General features: G+C 37.9%; 1 protein-coding gene and 1 long non-coding RNA gene across 6 annotated transcripts in view; one reads left to right on the forward strand and one right to left on the reverse strand.

Annotated features, from left to right (window-relative positions):
* Positions 1-19056, reverse strand: part of TANK (TRAF family member associated NFKB activator) — a 98367-nt gene that overhangs the window by 61327 nt on the left and 17984 nt on the right. The window contains exons 1-3 of one of the 5 annotated variants that reach the window (XM_063609467.1): positions 14863-15205; positions 14687-14736; positions 14271-14398 (exon numbers count right to left, since the gene is read on the reverse strand). The exons of 1 other annotated variant lie outside the window; for it this stretch is intronic. In XM_063609467.1, the coding sequence (XP_063465537.1) occupies positions 14271-14395 (125 nt within the window). In that variant the 5' untranslated portion in view covers positions 14396-14398; positions 14687-14736; positions 14863-15205. Of the gene's footprint in view, positions 1-14270; positions 14399-14686; positions 14737-14862; positions 15356-18138; positions 18276-19056 lie in introns of those variants that run through there. 3 more of the 5 variants (XM_055291964.2, XM_063609466.1, XM_055291968.2) reach the window with 3 other exon arrangements.
* LOC129489435 (uncharacterized) overlaps positions 1757-19056 on the forward strand; it is a 294613-nt gene continuing 277313 nt past the window's right edge. The window contains exons 1-2 of the long non-coding RNA XR_008659984.2: positions 1757-1910; positions 10361-10475. This is a non-coding gene — a long non-coding RNA (uncharacterized lncRNA). The remainder of the gene's footprint in view (positions 1911-10360; positions 10476-19056) is intronic.

Below are 19056 nucleotides of genomic sequence, written 5' to 3' on the forward strand. Positions count from 1 at the left end.
AATAATGAAACTGTCCTGGAGTAAGAGAGGCAGCATGACCAAGAAAGATAATTTTCCTTTCCTTTGGTAAAGCTTCCCAGCCCTAGCAAAGCTTTGATTTTAATAAAATATATCCCATTACCATTCAATCAGAACAACATATTTGGTGGCTTATGATGTGTAAGGCACCATATGGGGAACAGCAAAGGATTCAGATATGGTACTATCTTAAAGTTATGTTTCTTTCACAAAGTATTTTCACCAATTCTTCATTTCCTATTGCATATTAACATTCCTGTTTGACTGATAAGGCTCAGAAGGCTTAAATGACTTATCTATAGCTATAAAGCTGTGTTATGAACTAGATTAAATCTTTAAAATTCTTAGTTCAAGGATTGTTCATTAGAGCCAGTTGCAAAGTGCTCTCTCAGGGTGTTATGGTCAATATGCTTATTTGATAAAATATTTAGTGCCAACTATGAGCAGAAGTGTGCAGGGTACCACTGATGCAGTGAGAACAAAACAGACATGAAATCTCCTCCCACGAAGGTACCATTAACTGTAACTTGAAGCATATACTATATGAGCATCCTAAGATATCCAAAAGGCTAGAGTTTGGAGAGGAAAGTTAATCTATGAAGTTTAGGAAAGGCTTTGAGAGGTAGGTGGTATTTGAATATGGTGTTGAGATATAGGTGGGAATGATCTTACCCATTCCTTTTATTTAATTATCAAACGGCAGTCATCCTTTTTCAAACAGGTTTCCCACTGTGATAAGGATGTTTTTAATATTAAATAATATCAATTCTTTACTAAAACAGGCCAGGATTATATGCATTTCTTATGCACTGCTCAGTTTGATTTTCCTGATCAGGACAACCATGCAAACCTGAGACAATTCTTATGCATAACAATGATGGTTACTATAAACATGGCAGATTATGCTAAAGCTTTTCCCATGATGCCTGAAAGCAAGTAGGGGTGGAAATGAAAGAAAAGGCAAATTCTGCAGCCTTGATTTTCTTTGTTATTAACACAAAGAGTTTGGATAATAGAGTCTCCTTTAACTTTATAATTGTATAACATTACCAAACTATACAGAGCATAAAAACTTTTGCTCAGCAAATATGGTGACTTATTTTTCCTCATAAATGATATCATATATTTAAAAACAGTAGCTGCTTTGTCTTAATTTATGTTACAAATTAAGCCTTGATTGCAAACCAGTTGCTAGGGCATTTCATTTCACAATGGTGAGAAGCAAGGAGTAAAGTTACACAGAGTGTCCTGGAAGTAAAGGGATGATATGATACTGTAAAAGTATGTTAGATGAAAAATATGTGATTACAAATAATACTGAGAAAATTACTGTGACTTTTGTTTATTCAATACATTTATATGTTCCCTCCTGAACACTTTACTAAGTAGAGTGAAAAAAAATACAGGCTTTAAATTCAGACCCCAGATCTGCAATTTCCTAGCCATTTACTGAACTCTGAACATCAGTTTTCATATCATACATAGTTTGTAGGGTTACAATAAAAATTGAGACCATATATACAGTAAAAATTAAGTAAAACTTAAGTGAGACCATATATAAAATATATATGAGTGAGACCATATATAAAATTATTTGTTCCTCAATATCTATTCTCTCCTTCTCTTATAGTACTAATACTTCTGATTTTTAGCTGGTGTGGTCATGTGACTACGTGCTGGTCATTGGCAAATGGGTGTAACTTCCATAACAAGTTTTCCCTTTCACCTTTTTCTTTTTCCCAGCTGGATGGAATGTTACAGTGACAAGCCACCTAGAACACTGTGATGCAGGCAACACTTGTTTAACTACTGTTTTGTGGGTCTCTAAAGGAGGAACTGAGCTGTATCCTGATTAGTACAACGTTCAAGACTGGTTCAGCATTGAACACACGGTAGGCACTCCTTTTCTCCCTGGGAAAGTGAAAAATAGTCATGGTCTTTGCCTTTTGGTCCAATTAGAGTTTATAATTGAGTGAGGCAGACACACATGAAAATAATTAGCCAAAAGGTCAATTATAAATGTTTAAAAAAAAAAGGTCTGGGCACATCTTCACAGAGGTCTGGGTAGCACAGGTATAAGCATTTGTAGACCTCACCCAATGGTTCACTAGAGATTTACGCATTTCATTCAAAGTTTTACCTAAAAAGAAGAAGAAAACTGTTAAGTAAAAGGTATAAACCAGACAAAGGCTCAATAGAAGGAACAATCAAAATAAGAAGGATTGTGGAAGGCTTCACAAAGGATCTGACATTTAAACAGAGTCCCGAAAGATGAGAAGAGTTTCAACAAGTAGAGAATGAATGGGTAAAGTACACTCATTCTGAAAGAGCAGAGGCCCTGAAAAGTCATTAGTGTGGTGCATTTTAGTGAAGGGAGTGAGTATTCTGTTTATGAAAGTCTAGCATGTGTGCAGAGATGATAGCGAGGTGAGGGTGCCATGATAAGCTACGGTCAGGGTCAGCATGTATGACTGTGCTGTACTACAAAAATCCTAGGGAAGACCATACATAAAGACCATGATTGGAATGGCATCCCATAGAGCTGTAGAGTACACTAACCGCATAAACCACATGCAGCAGACTCAGTTATGGCTAGACTATAGCAGAACTCGAATGTCACTCTAAGAAATTTAGACTTTAACATGTTGACACAAGGAGTAATGAGAGATTTTCAAGGAGATGATGGACATATTTTAGAAAGATAGAACAGATAACAGCATGAACTACAAACTAGCGAGGGAGACAAAGTGAGGCTACACCACAGGCAACTATTGCTGTATTCTAGGTAAAAGATGAGGGCTTGAACTAGAGCAGGAGAAATAAAGATGAGTGGATTCAAGAGGCATTTCAAGAGTAGAATTAACAGGATTTGGTGGCTGACTGGATGCGCACAATAGACAAGAGGGCAGCAATTCAGGTACCTGTGACTGCAAATCAGTTGGCCTGAAATGGGACCTCGGAATCTACATTCTAATTAGCAAAGTGCCTCAGGTGATTTTGTTGCAGATGGTTCACCAGCCATTAGTTTTCAAAACACCCAGTAGAAAGTGGTGATAGCCAGACATAAAGTGACAGAAAGAAAATTTTCAGGAGGAGAGGGAAGATACTGAATCCAATTTTGGACAACAGTGCTAGAAAAGACATCATAATAAAGAGGAAGAAAGCATCAATTGCATAATGATCTATAGGAAAAAAATGAAGGCAACTATGCCTTCACTATTGTTTGTATTCTTGAAGTCCTGTTTTTAATATCCCCTGATACTAGTACATCCTTGGATGGCCAATTAGGCCAAAATTGTTTTACCAACAACAAAAAAAAGCAGAAAAAAACTACATTTTTGAAAAGAAAACAACAAAGCAATACATACTATTGCACCACCTTATAGCACAAGATGTACATGTTTTTCCTACCAAACATAAACCAAAAAAGAGGACAGGCCCACTTATTATTTATTTGAAGGAGGTCAGAAGGAAAACTAGGAAATGCATAAAACAGTGTATGACATTTTGTGTCTGTTATTTTATGTAAAAAGACTATTAATCCAATATGTAGAAATGTTATCTAATGCTCTGCTTTGTTAACCTTTATATGCTTTATAACAGGAAAAACAACTCTGGCAGAGTATTTGAATGCAAGATTTTCCTTAAGTATCTTCTACTCTACCAGATTTATAAATAAATAATAAGGTAGTACTAATGATTTTTCGAAAGAGTGGTAGGGTTTGTATCTATCCTCTGGTCTTAACCAGAAAAGTTTGAAAAAAATATTTTCAGTAATCTCAAAAAGGTCCCCCAAAACACAAGACAATAACATAAGAGAAGTCACAGGCTACACAAGATTCATAAATGGTAAAGTTGTTTCGAAAGAGAAGTAGTTAAAATCTTATGAGTTAACGGGTTGGCTGCCCCTCCAGTATCCCTGAGTCATTTACTGTATCAGAAAAAACTACTATGGAGGAAGAGAGCTCTTCTATGAAAAAAGAGTTAAAATTTCAAGAGAGAGGACCTTTTCACAAAAGGGCGTAATTTCTCTTTAAATCACAATTTAAAATAGCTGAGCAGCTATTTAGCCTTGAGAACATTACCAATGATAAATAGGAACAGGCAAAAACCTACATAATTATAAAGCTTTACTCTGTGCTCTTAACCACTGGCACAGGACTCTACAGCTCTTCCTATCCCTTGTTTTTAATTTCCCTGAGGACATCTATAGGCTGCTGGATTTGCAAGTCACAACTTGTTTTATTAGAATTGTGAGAACTCGAATGAAAAAATAAATAAGGTTTCAGAGATTTCTGGATCTCCATTTTCAGTCATTCTGAAGATGTTTAGGGTATGACTTTAATATATTAGCTTAAAACCAGATCTAATATTTTTAATCCAGTACCATGCAACAAGTTCTCTCCTTCAGACTGTTGAATATTTCTAAAGAGAAGGCTACAAAAATCCCTGGGCAGCCCAACAGACCAACCTTTCAAACTTGCATCTGTGCCAAAATTACCCAACTTTCTACCCTTTTCAAGGCCACACCAGTTTACCTCAAATATGAATATTCAGACCTAGTAAATCTTAACACTTTCTGTGCCACCCTACTGTGGGGAAGCAATAGTTGATTAGAAACTCAGATTTGCTGTTTCACTTCCTTTTGTCTCTGGAAAAAAATAAAAAGACACTATAAAATAAAGATTGCAAACCATATTTTTAACTATACCACATCTTGTGTAAAATGTACTAATTTCTCTGTTAAGGCAATTTAGATTAGATACTCTAAATTAAAAAGCCTAGTCAACTGAAGATAAAATCAGAGTTGAAGTACATAATACATGTCCAGTCTAGACAGGCTTGGTGATGGGTGAGAGTAAACAAGTCATTTAACCTTTCTATGGACCTCTGTTCCCCCATTTCTCCCAATTTAGAATCTTGGCATACAGTCAGGCTGCAGGACATTGGTTCACAACCTGTCAGTACATTAGAATCATCCATGGTGGTTTTAAAAAATACTTACCAAACCCTGTCCAAGACTCCTGGATCTAATTTTGTACAGGGGGGAGATGTAAGATGGATTTAAAATTACTGCCATAGGGGGTCGAGTCATAGCTTGGAAAGCACTATAAAACACTATACAAATAGGCACCAACGCAGGGAAACAGGCTTTCATAAAGTTGCCTTTTTTCCAATAGTGATCTGCTTTTTAATTATTCTACAAGAAGTATATAGAATTTAGGAACAAAAATAGCAGTTGCTAAGGTAGAAGACTTTCTCAAATAAATAAATAAAGGTATTTTGATACTTTGGCAGATGGTCCAGAGCAACAGCACTTTGTTGATCTTGGTTCCATAAAACTTCCACAACTCATCAACTTAATTAATTAATAGAGAAAACAAATGTTTTCTCTATTAATGGCATTTGCTGAAGTTCTTGTTGAGAAATTTGACTGACCATAGCCCATCTCCCACTAAGTAGCAATGACACTTTTAACTTGATGTTCCCTTTATCAATACTCTAATCATCTTAATTCTATTTAAATTCTCAAACTATCTACAGATAATTGAGAGACAAGATAGATCTCAAAGATATGCCTTTAATTCAAAGAAGCACAAAGAGTGATGGATCAGAAGGACAATCTCAGTCTTCTGTTTGAATGGCAATCATCCCAACAATGAAGAAGGTGGTTCCCTATTTGATCATGGGAGGCACTGGGGTTGGGGTAGGAACAAAGATCTATTTGCAGGTGCTTTACATAAACTACCTCATTTTTAATCTTCCCTCTGCAGAAGCATATATTGTCTTCCCTTTACAGAGGAGGAAACTGAACTTCAAAACTGAGCTTCAAAAGGGTAAATAAGTTGCATAAGGCACAGAATTAGAAAATGGAAGAACCAGATAAATCTAAGTGTCTGTTGCTAAAGCACAATCTCTAGCTCTCTCCCCTCTAGTTTTTATTTTAATCGGAGCTATACATACCTATATCTTAATGAGTTAAGTAGTTCTACAAGATAAGAAAAACAGTAGTCCTCTGCTTTCCCCTCCTTATTTCCTGCTTCATCTTGGCAACAATTCTTTTTTGTATTTATCTCTGTATTTCTAAATAACATGTAATACTGCCACTACTGATTTTTCAGTTTTTGTCTCCTCATTGTGGAAAGTTAGGATTCAGTGCTCTTTAAACATCCCCTACCTCCTATTCTCCCCCATTTCCCCAATACAGTTATATCTAATTTTTCATTAGATTAGCATTCAGCTTTTACTTTCTTATTACTATGTAATGCTATTCACTGCTGAACAATATAATATACTATGGATGCTTTTCCTTTTCTGAAAATTTTTTTCCCTGAAAATTCTTGTTTGCTTTGTTTCCTATTATCACTAATACAACTCCTCAATATATTCAGACACTTCAGGTATTCTATCTCTTTAGAGGAATCACTCTGTAAGCTTTCTGGCTTGCTCCAGTCTAGACTAGTTGCTCTCTATGCCTGATGGAAAGCCTTCATCTTGGGACCTTCTTTACCTTGAATTTGGGGATACCCTTTGTCCATCTCTTTCTCTAATTGAATCCCTCATTTTCAGTCTCCTAAATCTTGTTTTATATCCCCACGTGATGACGCAAATCTTCCAGCAGCTTCCTAAGAAAGTGTTTGGGAAGTAAATTTTTTGAGGCTTTGCATAACTAAAAATATCTTTACCCTCTGACTTAACTGATACTTTGGCTAGATTAAGAGTCCTAGGTTGGAAGTAATTTTTCCTCAGAATTCTGAAAGCTTTGCTATGCTATCTTCTAGCTTCTGATTATTTTTGTTGAGGATCAGATCCACTTTGATTCCTGATCTCGTACAATTCTCACTCTGTTGCTCGAGGCTGGAGTGCAGTGGTGTGATCTCAGCTCACTGCAACCTCCACCTCCGGGATTCAGGCGATTCTTGTGCCTCAGCCTCTCTAGTAGCTGGGATTACAGGTGCGTGCCACCACACCCAGCTAATTTTTGTATTTTTAGAAGAGATGGGGTTTCACCATGTTAGCCAGGATGGTCTTGAACTTCCAGCCTCAGGTGATCTGCCTGCCTCGGCCTCCCAAAGTGCTTGGATTATAGGCATAAGCCACTGTGCCTGGCCTTAACCGATTTTTTTTCTCTTTGAAAACTATTTGGATTTTTTTTTCTCTTTGTCCCTAGCATTCCGAAATTTCAGGACCATACCTGGCCATGGACTATATCACAGCAATAGGTGCTTGGTGGGCCCTTTCAATCTGGAAACTCCTCCTTCAGTTCTTGGAAATTTTCTTGAAAATTTTTTGGGGCAATTTCTTTCCTTTTGTATTCCTTTCTGGGACTTCTACTATCTGGGTTTTGAATCTTCCGTACTAGTTCTCCAATTCTCCTTATTCCGCCACTCCTTTTAAAATGAACTTCCCTCCTTATTTCATAGTGAGAAATAAAAACTTTTAATATGAGGAGTGCAAACCCCTTTTAATTATCAGGCCCAGAGAGGCACTGAAATGTGAGTGTGTGACAGCAGTCACACCTCACTCTCCCCTGTGAACTAAATGACCCTCTTGAAGCTATCTACTATGTGACGCCAAGTAGCCATAAAATGCCATACATTAGATACCAAAATTCATGCCCTATGGTTCAACAATATATAATCATTAATCAATGTTATTTCTGTAAACCAATGAGAATTCCTACCAAATAACTTAGTATCAGCCCATTCCTTGCCCTCTTTTGCCTTTAAAAAAATGATTGCGGCTGGGCGCGGTGGCTCACACTTGTAATCCCAGCACTTTGGGAGGCCGAGGCGGGTGGATCACAAGGTCAGGAGATCGAGATCATCCTGGCTAACACGGTGAAATCCCGTCTCTACTAAAAAATACAAAAAAATTAGCCGGGTGTGGTGGCGGGTGCCTACAGTCCCAGCTACTTGGGAGGCTGAGGCAGGAGAATGGCATGAACCCGGGAGGCGGAGCTTGCAGTGAGACAAGATTGCACCACTGCACTCCAGCCTGGGCGACAGAGCAAGACTCCGTCTCAAAAACAAACAAACAAACCTGGTTGCAACAAAGGCCGAATGAAGCACTCCCACAAGGCAACCTGGAAGTGTGCCCAAGGCAGCTGTCCTCAACCTCTACCCAAATAAATTCCCTATATTAATTTTCCCTCGGTTTCTTTAGGTTGACAATAGATACGATATCTTAAGTCTGTTGTCTTTGGCAGCCATTATTATCCTGCCAAATGAAAGCCAACCAATCCTGGATAAAGAAAGTAGTAATCAAGGGTAAGCAGTGGTGCCTTTGGAGCTGCACTGAGGCTGAGAACGTATGAGCCAAACCATGTTCCACCTCTAACTGCCTGTTCAACCAGAACATCTGAGCTTTGATCAGTTATGTATATATACATTGGAATTCCACGTTTGAAGAGAATCAAAGGCTTAAAGGTGGGATTTTCGCCATCTTGGCTCCAGGATAATTAGTAATTCTTTAGTAACGTCTACTTTTTTGTAGGTGGTAGAGACAAGTGTGAGTAATTTGGGAGGCAGGCAAGGCCCCTCTGCTGGGTTTCCCCAACTGCTGAGCCTATTCTGTTTCTGGGTAAATGTTCTGCCAGAGTTCACACTTGTGGTGAGAGACCAACTCAAATCTAAAGCAGTTTCAGGATGGGGAAAGGAAATCACCTTGAGTAACTTCTACCCATTCCACTTTGCCCTAGAAAAGAAAGCCACCAGCCTTTCCCAACTCCTTGGGCTATGAATAAGAGGAATTCATATTCTATTTCAGAAAAGTTGCCACTGTAGTACATAAAGAGGTGAATCAGTGAATGAAAGACACATTCTGTGTTTTTGTTTTGTTTTTTGTTTTTTTTGAGACAGAGCTTCACTCTGTCTCCCCAGGGTAGAGTGCAGCAAGTGTGGCGGTGCAATCATAGCCCACTGCAGCCTGGACTCCTTGCCTCAAGCAGTCCTTCCACCTCAGCCTTCTGAGTAGTTGAGATTATAGGCGTCAAGCCACTGTGCCCCACTACATCTTGTCTTTTCTGTATCTTAGTTATATGTTTGCCTTTTCACCCACAAAACACATCAGGAGTAAAAAGCAAAAAAATCAGTCAATAACACGGCATATACACACAAATAAGACATCTTCTCTTTTGGATGGTTAGGAAGATCTTTAAAGACACTCGAAAATATTAAGTGTGTTTTCCTTACTTGAAGAAAGGAAATGGAAGAGAACTGTCACTATTCACATTTACTTGTGATCATTTTCCACTTTTAAGGAGTTATATAACACAAACAGCTAATTCCCCAACTGACCTCTTGCATTTCTATTCTCCTTCCACGTTGTAAACTTTGGTCATGAATATACCCATAGCATATTGTACTACACTGTTTCTGTGCTCCATCCAGGCAGCTGATATAATAGAAACCTTAAATATCATAAATCCAGTAGTGTTACAATTTGAATTTTGTATTCTTCCATAAGCTGGAAGGCTAAATGCAACAGGATAAACAAGACAATCTCACTGGCTAAACCCAAAGCTCCCCAGTACATGTTCTCCATTTTGCTGGATGTTGGAACTTGGTGAAATTTTCTATGCGATCTTGCAAGAGCTAAAAGATTTCACTGTCAAAGACCACACCCCTGAGTCTCAGTTTTGCCTTACTTCCTTTTTTTCTCCAGTAATACTTCTTTGAGACTATTTATCAAATGTTATGGGTTTAAGTGCACAACTAACAGTATAACACCAAAAGGGAAAGTAGGCATGGGATGTTCTACTCCTCTGAGGTGAACATCAACATGGCACTGCTCAGTTGGCTATGCTCAACTGAGTAATCTTTAAGGGGTATCCTCTCCTCTGAGTAGGGGCAATGTTAGAATCTGAAGATGGGGGAGGAAGGATATACAATTTTAAAATAGTTAATATTAAAAATCTATTACATAAATCATATAAAGGACTGTGCATAATATTCACAGATGAGAGAACTAGAGGAGAAAGTCTGTAGTCAGTATGGTGAGGTGTAGAGGAGGAGTAGGACTGTATGGGAAGGAACATGTATTACAATCCTCTAGGATTTGTGAGATTTTAATGTTTATCAGAAAGGAAATATGGGTTTTTAAAGGTTGAGAAACAACAATATCAAGGGAAAGGCATTTCTACTTTTGGGATTCCAAATACTTGAGGTTATGAAATCACATTCCAGTAAATGCCACATAATAAATGGTTATGAATCGTAAAACCACTTAAATCTCTCACAATAACAGTTGATTTGCTGATTCCAAAAATCTTTCTTCAAGCAATTAAAAAAAAATCCTTTATTTTCAAAGAATCTAAGTCTCTAACTTCCATCCTTTATAGCAAGTCACTCTCTGGCAAAACTATTACCTGATTGGGTTGTTTTGCTGTTCAACAGAACAATTCTCATACTTCATTCTACTGCAACTATTTCAAAGACTCTCATAACTTCAACTTGGTAAGTAACCATCAAAACGGAACTCATATTAATTTTCTTTGTCTACTCAATTTCCAGTAATTCCTTACTGCAATGACTTAAAATACTTTGTTTTCAATGTTAGCAACCTATTTTCAGTAGATCCTTCTTTTTGCAAAAAAAAAAAAAAAAAAGTATTGGTGTTAAGTAAAAGCTATTATAGATCACTAGTACTCAAACTGTTTACTCTCATAACTTACTACTGATAATTACCATTTATAGAGAATATATCTCTGAAGGTAAAAAGTTACTGTCCAGGAAATTTTCCATGAGACAAACAATTGCCATCACTTACTTCCCAAACTCTTTTTCCTTAAGAAAAATAAGTCCCTTTAAAAATGTTTTTCTTGGTTGCACAGCAATGTGAATGCACTTAACATTATTGAACCATATACTTTAAAAAGGTTAAGACGGTAAATTTTGTTATGTGAATTTTACCACAATTTAAAAAGCTTTTATAGATTAGGAATTGGAAAATGTGACACATGTACTACATAGGTCCCAAAGCCTGTTTTCAGTTGCATAGGGCTTGGTACCAGTTACCCTCAACTTACTTGAACAGTGACCAAATACTGCACTTAGTTCAAAAGACTTTGAAAATTAATTAACAACTCACTGAAAAGGTAGTTCATTTCATATTCTGTTATCCCTTCCTGAAGATAATCATAATCTTGGTTCTGAACTGTAAAGAGATTTTTGTTACATATCTAAATAATAGCCTCCTCTTTCCCTGTATTTATAATTCAAAACCATGGCAGCAAGCATAGGAGATAGCAGGTGGGAAATGGCAGCCACAGCATAAATCCTACAGGAAATAGAAACTAAAACTAGGCTTTACATAACTGAACACAAACGAACTGCAATTAAACAGTAATATTTTATGCTTATAAGGTATTAGAAAACAAAAAGGATAAACAGGAACAGTCAATCAGCTAATGCACAGCATCGAAATAGCGAAGCTTTATGTCAACAGGCTATTTTTATTCACCATTTGGACAAAGGTATGGTTTTAAAAAACATGCAGTCTTCTTTCATCATAGGGCAAGTCCCCAATTATTTTTGCTATAATAGCCCATAAATGGAAATAAAATACCCATGCATTCACATAATGCCTGCATCCTACTGTAAGTAACACTTTAGTGTCTGTAGGTATCTTCCACAGTTCATAGATGCAAACTGCTAAATTACATTACCTGTCTCAGGTCATATTCTTGAAGGTGATCAAAAAGCATTTTAAATAATCATCTATAAAAGTCTATCAAAGATTACTTACACTATTATCGATGTATTAACAGTAAACCATTAGTCAAGTAAAAAGGTAGGCTTTTGTTAGATGACAGCACTGCTCCATGTGCGTGCACATACCATGCACATACCTGAACTGTGCTAATGATTTTCACTTCATGTTAAATAAGTATAAGCATGTTAAGCTTGTATATTTTTTCACCCACTCATTTTGAAACCCTCTGTAGGATATGGCTACAGTAAAATGTCAGCTTAGTTATTACCTTTAAAGTAAGAAATTTCCCGGCAAAATTGGGAAGCTAGTGACAACAAAGTGAAACTGATATCTTCCCAGTTGAGTTTCACTCTTGGTTTCTTTCAGGGCATGGACAAACTTGCCCATGTAGAAGCAATACCCTTGCTTCTGTAACATAACTGGAGAAGAGAAGAGAAAGAATAGCAAGACATTTTACTTAACAGCCTCAGCCTACCTACAGCATTTTTCCTAGTCCACGAAAAAAAAGTTGTGTGTAGGGGGGAAATAACCAGCATCAGTACAGCAGCTGTTCTTAGTTCTTGACATTACTGTGTCCCAGACTCTTTCATTCAATTGTATTTACTCCAAGGAGTTTTTGTTTGTTCTGAACCATTTTGCTGAGTACTGTTGCTGTCTTAAGAAGAGTGTACTCCCAGACCCACATGGTTTCATGAGTGAATTCTTTCAGATCTTCAAAGAGCAGAGTTCTTAGGCTATTTAAACTACATCAGAGCAGAGGAAGAGGAACTCTGCCCAGTTCTTTTTAGGAACCAGCATAACCTTGATATCAAAACCTAGCAAAAATAACAGAAAAAGGTGAGTATAAAATGAATCTCAATCATTGATTTTAAATAAAAATGCTTCCAAAAGAACCAATATATACTTAAATATTACACCATGACCAAGTGAAAGATTGGTTCACAAACTGGAAATATACTAAAATAATTCACTATCCTATTAGGTCAAAGATGAAAAGTACCTATGAAAGGTTATGATAGATGTCAAAAAGCCACTTGACAAAATCCAACTTCCATTCCTGATAAATATGTTAAGAAGTAATGAAGAGACATTATTTTAACACAAGAAATATATATACACACCAAATGAACATCCGATATCTATTATTTAAAATTGTTCTCAAAGTGCTATCTAACACAATAGACGCTCCCCATCCCCAGTTGCAAAAATGACTTCGGATGCAATCCAAACAGTTCTCTGTAAAAATCACAATGAGCTAGAAATATTAACGGAAACTTCCCTGATAAATAGAATTTATTAGAAATTAATAGTAACTTCATATTTAATGATGACATAATAAAAACATCCCCAAACTAAGAAACAAGATAAAGGATGGCCAGAATCACTGTTTTATTTACCACTATTCTGGGGAAGCCAGCAATTCACTAAAGCAAAGAAAGAAAGAGATAAGATAATTATAATTAGATGATTGTTTTCCTAGAAAATTCAAGTGAAACAATTTATTAAAACTAATAAATTTAGAAAGTTGGCCAGATACATAAACACTCATCTACATACCAGTCACAAAATATAAGAAAATATAATGGTTAAATCCCAAAAAGAGTATTTTAATGAAGCATGAACAGTTTATGTTAAATTTTATCTCAAAGATAAAGCAATTATATTCAAGAAAATTTTGAAAAGGAAAAATGAAGAGGGACTTGTCCCATGAATTACTAGAAAACGTAATATCAAAGCAGTTGGTATTTTTAAAGGAAGACACAAAAAGATCAAAGCAACAGATGAGTCTAAAGAAAAGATGCATGTACACATGAGAATTTACTATATTAAGGAGGTATTTCTAGTCAGTTGGGAGAGAAATGATTTCAACAAATGATTTCAGGAAAAATGGCTGCCCAGTCATAAAAACAAAGAAAAAAAATTAAATCCTTATCTTAGTATACAAAAATCATTTTCAGATGTTTTAATGAGTAAATCATAAAAAGAATTAACGGGCAATATAGGAGAAGATTTTAAGAATTTTTGAGTGGGGACTACCTTCTTACCTGAGATAAAAAGCCTGGGCATTTTAAACCAAAGCATTGATAATTCTTGAAAATATTTGCCATATATTTCACAAAGGATTAATGAAATCTGTATTCTAATGAGAAACAGATAATTTTGAGGAATATTGGGCAATATATATGGACAGGACATAGTGATAGTTAACTATAATTTGGTACATCTACACAATGCAGTACCACGCCAATATTACAATAAAATAGAGCTATATTATGGCAAGACTTTCACCATATATATATATTTAATCTGAAACAGATTATCGAACAGTATGCACAATCTCATTTTCATAAGAAAGCAAAATAACATGATTATGCACATACAGGAAAGATGTGGAAGGCTTGGATTACAATTGGGGAGAGGACTGAGAAGGATTTTGCTTTGTGCTTTACACATAGCTGTATTATTTGAGGATCCCTCCTCTCTCAAATGAGGACACAATAATTTTTAACAGAAGACACTGCTTGCTTCTCTGCTACCTCTCGTTTGGGTGTGTATTCCAACCGCGGTAATGAGGCAGGTCATTTTCTTTTCCTTCAATTTCACGTCGCTTCTTCACTTCCTTTACTACCATCTCTCCCTTATTATAACTTGTCAAAAGCATCTCCTGTGAGGTGAGATAAACACCACTTTACATAGCAAGGCTGCTTTACTTTTGCTCGTTATAGCATAATAATAAAGGCACAGCTCTTCTTTGATTATCCTACTCCTCTTTCTATTTCTAGAAAAGCACAGCTTTTTTGCCCGTAACTCGTTGCTAGTCAGTTTACACCGGCGTGAGGACTCTACCTAACGCCTGGGTTCCCGCTGTGGGCGGGGTTGGCTTCTGTTCTTCCTGCCTTGGCTACCCACTCCCTCCGTGACCCTCTGGGAAGTTACCCAACTTCTCACTGACCAGGCTGTGATGACACTCTACAGAAAGGCAGAGGGGAATTGTGCAACCACCTTGGGAAAACAACAGAAAGAACCAATTAAGTTTTCTAAAGAGTAACCACGATACTACTTGATTCTAGGAGGCAGTCCCTCTCCCGAAGGGAAGTCGGGGATGTTCCTGGCGGGTCCACTGCTCACCTCGACACCGCAGGCCCTTCCACCCCCATTTCCCGGGCAAAGCAGCCGGGACGAGTCCCTCCCCTGAAGCCGCTGGGGCAGAGGCCGACGATGCTACGCTGACATCGCGGGCCCGGAAACCCCCCGACAAGGAGTCCGCTCCGGGGGAAGGACTCGCGTGGTTTCTCCCGCACAAAATCCCTCCCCAAACTGCAAATTGGTTGTCTCCGCTGCTCCTCGGCTTCTCTCCCTGCGGCGCCCCCACTGTCAGCGCGTCCCTCTCGCTCACGCATACAAATTCTCCGACGTCGTGCTAGACGGATTCGGACACACCAATTCACAAAGTTTCTTACTCACACAGTTCACGGTTTCAGCTACGCTCCCTCTCCCCTCAGGTCGCCGGCGAACTGGCCGAGTGACTCCAACCGGAAGTTGCCTTTTATTCCAGTTCAGAGGGCAGTGACTGCGCGCGGAGCCATTAACTCTCCACCTTCCACTCGACAAGGCCAGGGCCCTTCCGCCCTGCTCCGCCCAGCCCAGGGCTCTTCTGCCCCGCCCCTCCCCGCCCCGCCCAGTGCCCTCCCCCTGCCCTGCCCAGCGCCCTCCCCGCCCCGCCCAGCGCCCTCCCCCTGCCCTGCCCAGCCAAGTCCCCGCCTCTTAGAAAAAAAAAAAAAAAAGCGTCAGCAGCGGAAGAGAATCCTATGTTAAGTGTAAAGGTCACTTGCGGGTCTTTGCTGGATTTTTTTGCCAAACGATAAATAACCGGTAAATAAATAAACACTAAATAAATAACATCACCCTATATATGAGTTAGAGTACACAAGAATCACCTGAGAAACAAAATGTAGTTTCACCAACCGACTCCTACAGCTTTCATTTCAGAACAACTGGAGTGAAGCCCAGGAACCTGCATTTTCAACAGATCCTCGTAAATTTATGTAATTAAAGGTGGTTAAAGTCCACAGTCTGAGAAACACTACATATACACATACCCATTTGGTTTCTCCCCAACTAGTAGTATTTTTCACTAAATGTATTTGTTAAAGAGGAGTGGCTGGAAATGGAGGTGGAACTTTATTAGAAAATTTCCCATGAATTAAGACTTTCCCATTATTCCAATTCCTAGCCATGCATGAATATTCTCTAAGATTCAAATCTTAGATACCGCAAGAAAGATATCCTTTCCCTTTAGGGCAAGAGGATGAGGGCTGGCTGCCCCAATTTCTCCCTGCAGTTCTGAATCATGGATGTTTACACATCTTTCCTTAGGCCAGTAAGTCCAAGGATTTTAAAACCTGCCAAGTTGCAGTGCATTCTGTCTAGTTATCTTGAATGTTGCTGTATACTTTTAAAAGTCAAAGCCTAAATATATTTGAAACAATGTTTTTAACAAACAGAAACTTCTTATATATAACGTTTTGACTAGTTGAATAGTTTTCTAGTAATAAGTAATTGAGTTAAACATGACAATACAGTACTGCTTTAAAAAAATTATTTAAACTATTTTGAGAGCAGTTTTAGATTCACAGCAAAATGGAAAAGAATGTCCAGAGATTTTCCATATACTTTCTGCCCCGACACAAGCATAGCCCTTTCCCTATTATCAACATCCCTCACTCCAGTCTGATGAAAAAAAGCTGTTGTAAATATCTGTGTGCAGGTTTTTTTGTGCGGAAATAAGTTTTCATCTCCTTTGGATAAATACCAAGTAGTATGATTGCTGGATCATAAGGTAAGAGAATGTTTAGTTTTGTAAGCAATTGCCAAATTGTCTTCCAAAGTGGCTACCATTTTGCATTCCCACCAGGCATGAATAAGAGTTCCTGTTGTTCCAAATCCTTGCCAGCATTTGATGTTGTAAGTGTTCTGGATTTTGGCCATTCTAATAGATGTGTGTCGTATTTTATTGTTGTTTTAATTTGCATTTCCCTGATGACATATGATGTGGAGGATCTTTTCATATGGCTATTTATTTACCATCTGGTTATCTTCTTTGGTGAGGTAAAGGCCTTTGGCCCATTTTTTAATCAGGTTGTTTTCCAAATGTTGAGTTTTAAGTGTTCTTTGTATTTTTGATAACAGTCCTTTATCAGATATGTCTTTTGCAAAAAATTTTCTCCTTGTCTGTGGCTTGTGTTTTTACTCTCTTGACAATATCTATTGCAAAGCAGAAATTCTTAATTTTGATGAAGTCCAGTTTATTCAGCACTGCCTGAGCGAATTAAATAAGCTGGTTTGAACATTTCTGATTGAAATAGTGGAATTTAGTAATATACTCAGAGTCTAAAGCTGAATGCACAGGCATTCTGAAATATGGAGGTGCTAAAAACTTTGAATAAGGAAATAAGCTAGATACACACATTTCTTAAATATATATTTTTCTCTTTCCACTTCCATGATGTTGTAGTCTTGAAGAGAAGTGGCTGCATAATTCCCCTATATGTGAAATATGCATAAATGCTGGTAGAATTATTTTCTAAACAATGCTAAAATGGTATCAAACATGTTCCTTTTCCTATAATTATGATTTTAAGAATTCACATACAGTATGTTTTACAAAGGTTAGAAATTGAGTTGAGACATTTATTTGAGGAATAATCTTTTAAAATAATGACATAATTTTATTCCAATTTTCCTTCACTCATATTATTATATACCTCAAGTTAGTGAGCAGTGATGTGGCATTGGAGGTTAGGTATGGTGGCATGAAAATGGGGAACTGACTGGGTGTGGTGCTCACACATATAATCCTAACACTTTGGGAGGCCAAGGGCAGAGGATCACTTGAGCACAGGAGTTTGAGACCAGCCTGAGCAACATAGTGAGACCACATCTCTATTTAATAATAATAATAATAATTAATTATTAAAAGAAAATAGGGAAATTGCAGGCCTTTAAAAGATATTTTGGAACCTGGATGGGTGCAGTGGCTCATGCTTGTAATCCCAGCACCTCAGGAGGCCAAGGTGGGCTGATCACTTAAGGTCAGGAGTTTGAGACCAGCCTGGCCAACATGGTGAAAACCCATTTCTGCTGAAAATACAAAAGATAGCCATGTTTGGTGGTGCACACCTATAATCCCAGCTATATGGGAGGCCGAGGCAGGAGGATCACTTGAACCCAGAAGGCAGAAACTTCAGTGAGCCAAGATCACGCCACTCTACTCCAGCCTGGGCAACAGAGAGAAACTCTGTCTCAAAAATATTTTGAATCCTAGTTTTAAAACTGCTTAATAATTTATTGAGAATTCTGAATATAAATCTAAGGACAAGGAAACCTGGCAATATAAACACTTACTATGACTTGGAATGTCAGGTATGTTCTCAGTCAAATCTTTGATGTGAAATATCACTATTAATGGAATCTGGTTGACTTCTGATTTACGATGACATCTGGACTGGCTGTTTATATTGCAGACTCTCCAACTAAAATGCCTATGAAAAATCAGAAAAACATGAGAACTCACAATGGCCTCTTGGAAGGCAGACTGACAACCAGGGCCACTGTGTATGGTTGAGCAGGCTGTGCTCACTTGCAAAGCCTTGCCTCCTTCAGGCAGGCTGTGTCTTCTCAAGAGAGTTGCTTTTTCTAACTCACAGAAAAGTACCGTAAGAGCAGCTATAACCCTGTTGACAAGCACACTAGTTCCAGAATTTGATAGGATATTGCACTTATTGCAAGAACTGTGAAGCTAAAATGGACATGTACTTTTTTGTTGGAAGGCAAGCAAAGGTGTTGGTACGGAAGGATAGTAAGGAAGCTACCTGCCTCACGGCCCCTACTAGTAACTCCACTACTAAGTGTGATGGCTAAGAAGTATTTTACACCTCTTTGCCCTAATCTCTCCCATTAGTTTCTCTCTCTATGACCCATTTTGGAGCTACGGCCTAGAGAATATCAGCAATAACCCAAAGGGAGTGGATAGGTGTGATGCTCTGTGTCCAAGCTTGGGAAACTAATAATGAAAGGGGCTGGGCAGACAGAACTGGGTGTTTGTTTCTCTGGGGGTTTAGTTTTTCATACATGGTTCTTATCAAGAAAAAGACAAATCATTGTTTCTGATTAACCAGGAATTCCTCTCTTTATAGTAAAGTAACTAGCTGTTAAAGGTAAGGAATCTCACCTCAGCCCAACACCTGTAGTGACAAAGTTGATAAATGTCAGCTTCAAGCCAAAAAGTTAGCTGTTGACTGTACATGTCTATATGTCTTCCAG

This window comes from Symphalangus syndactylus, chromosome 9, assembly GCF_028878055.3.
Source record: "Symphalangus syndactylus isolate Jambi chromosome 9, NHGRI_mSymSyn1-v2.1_pri, whole genome shotgun sequence".
NCBI lineage: Eukaryota > Metazoa > Chordata > Mammalia > Primates > Hylobatidae > Symphalangus > Symphalangus syndactylus.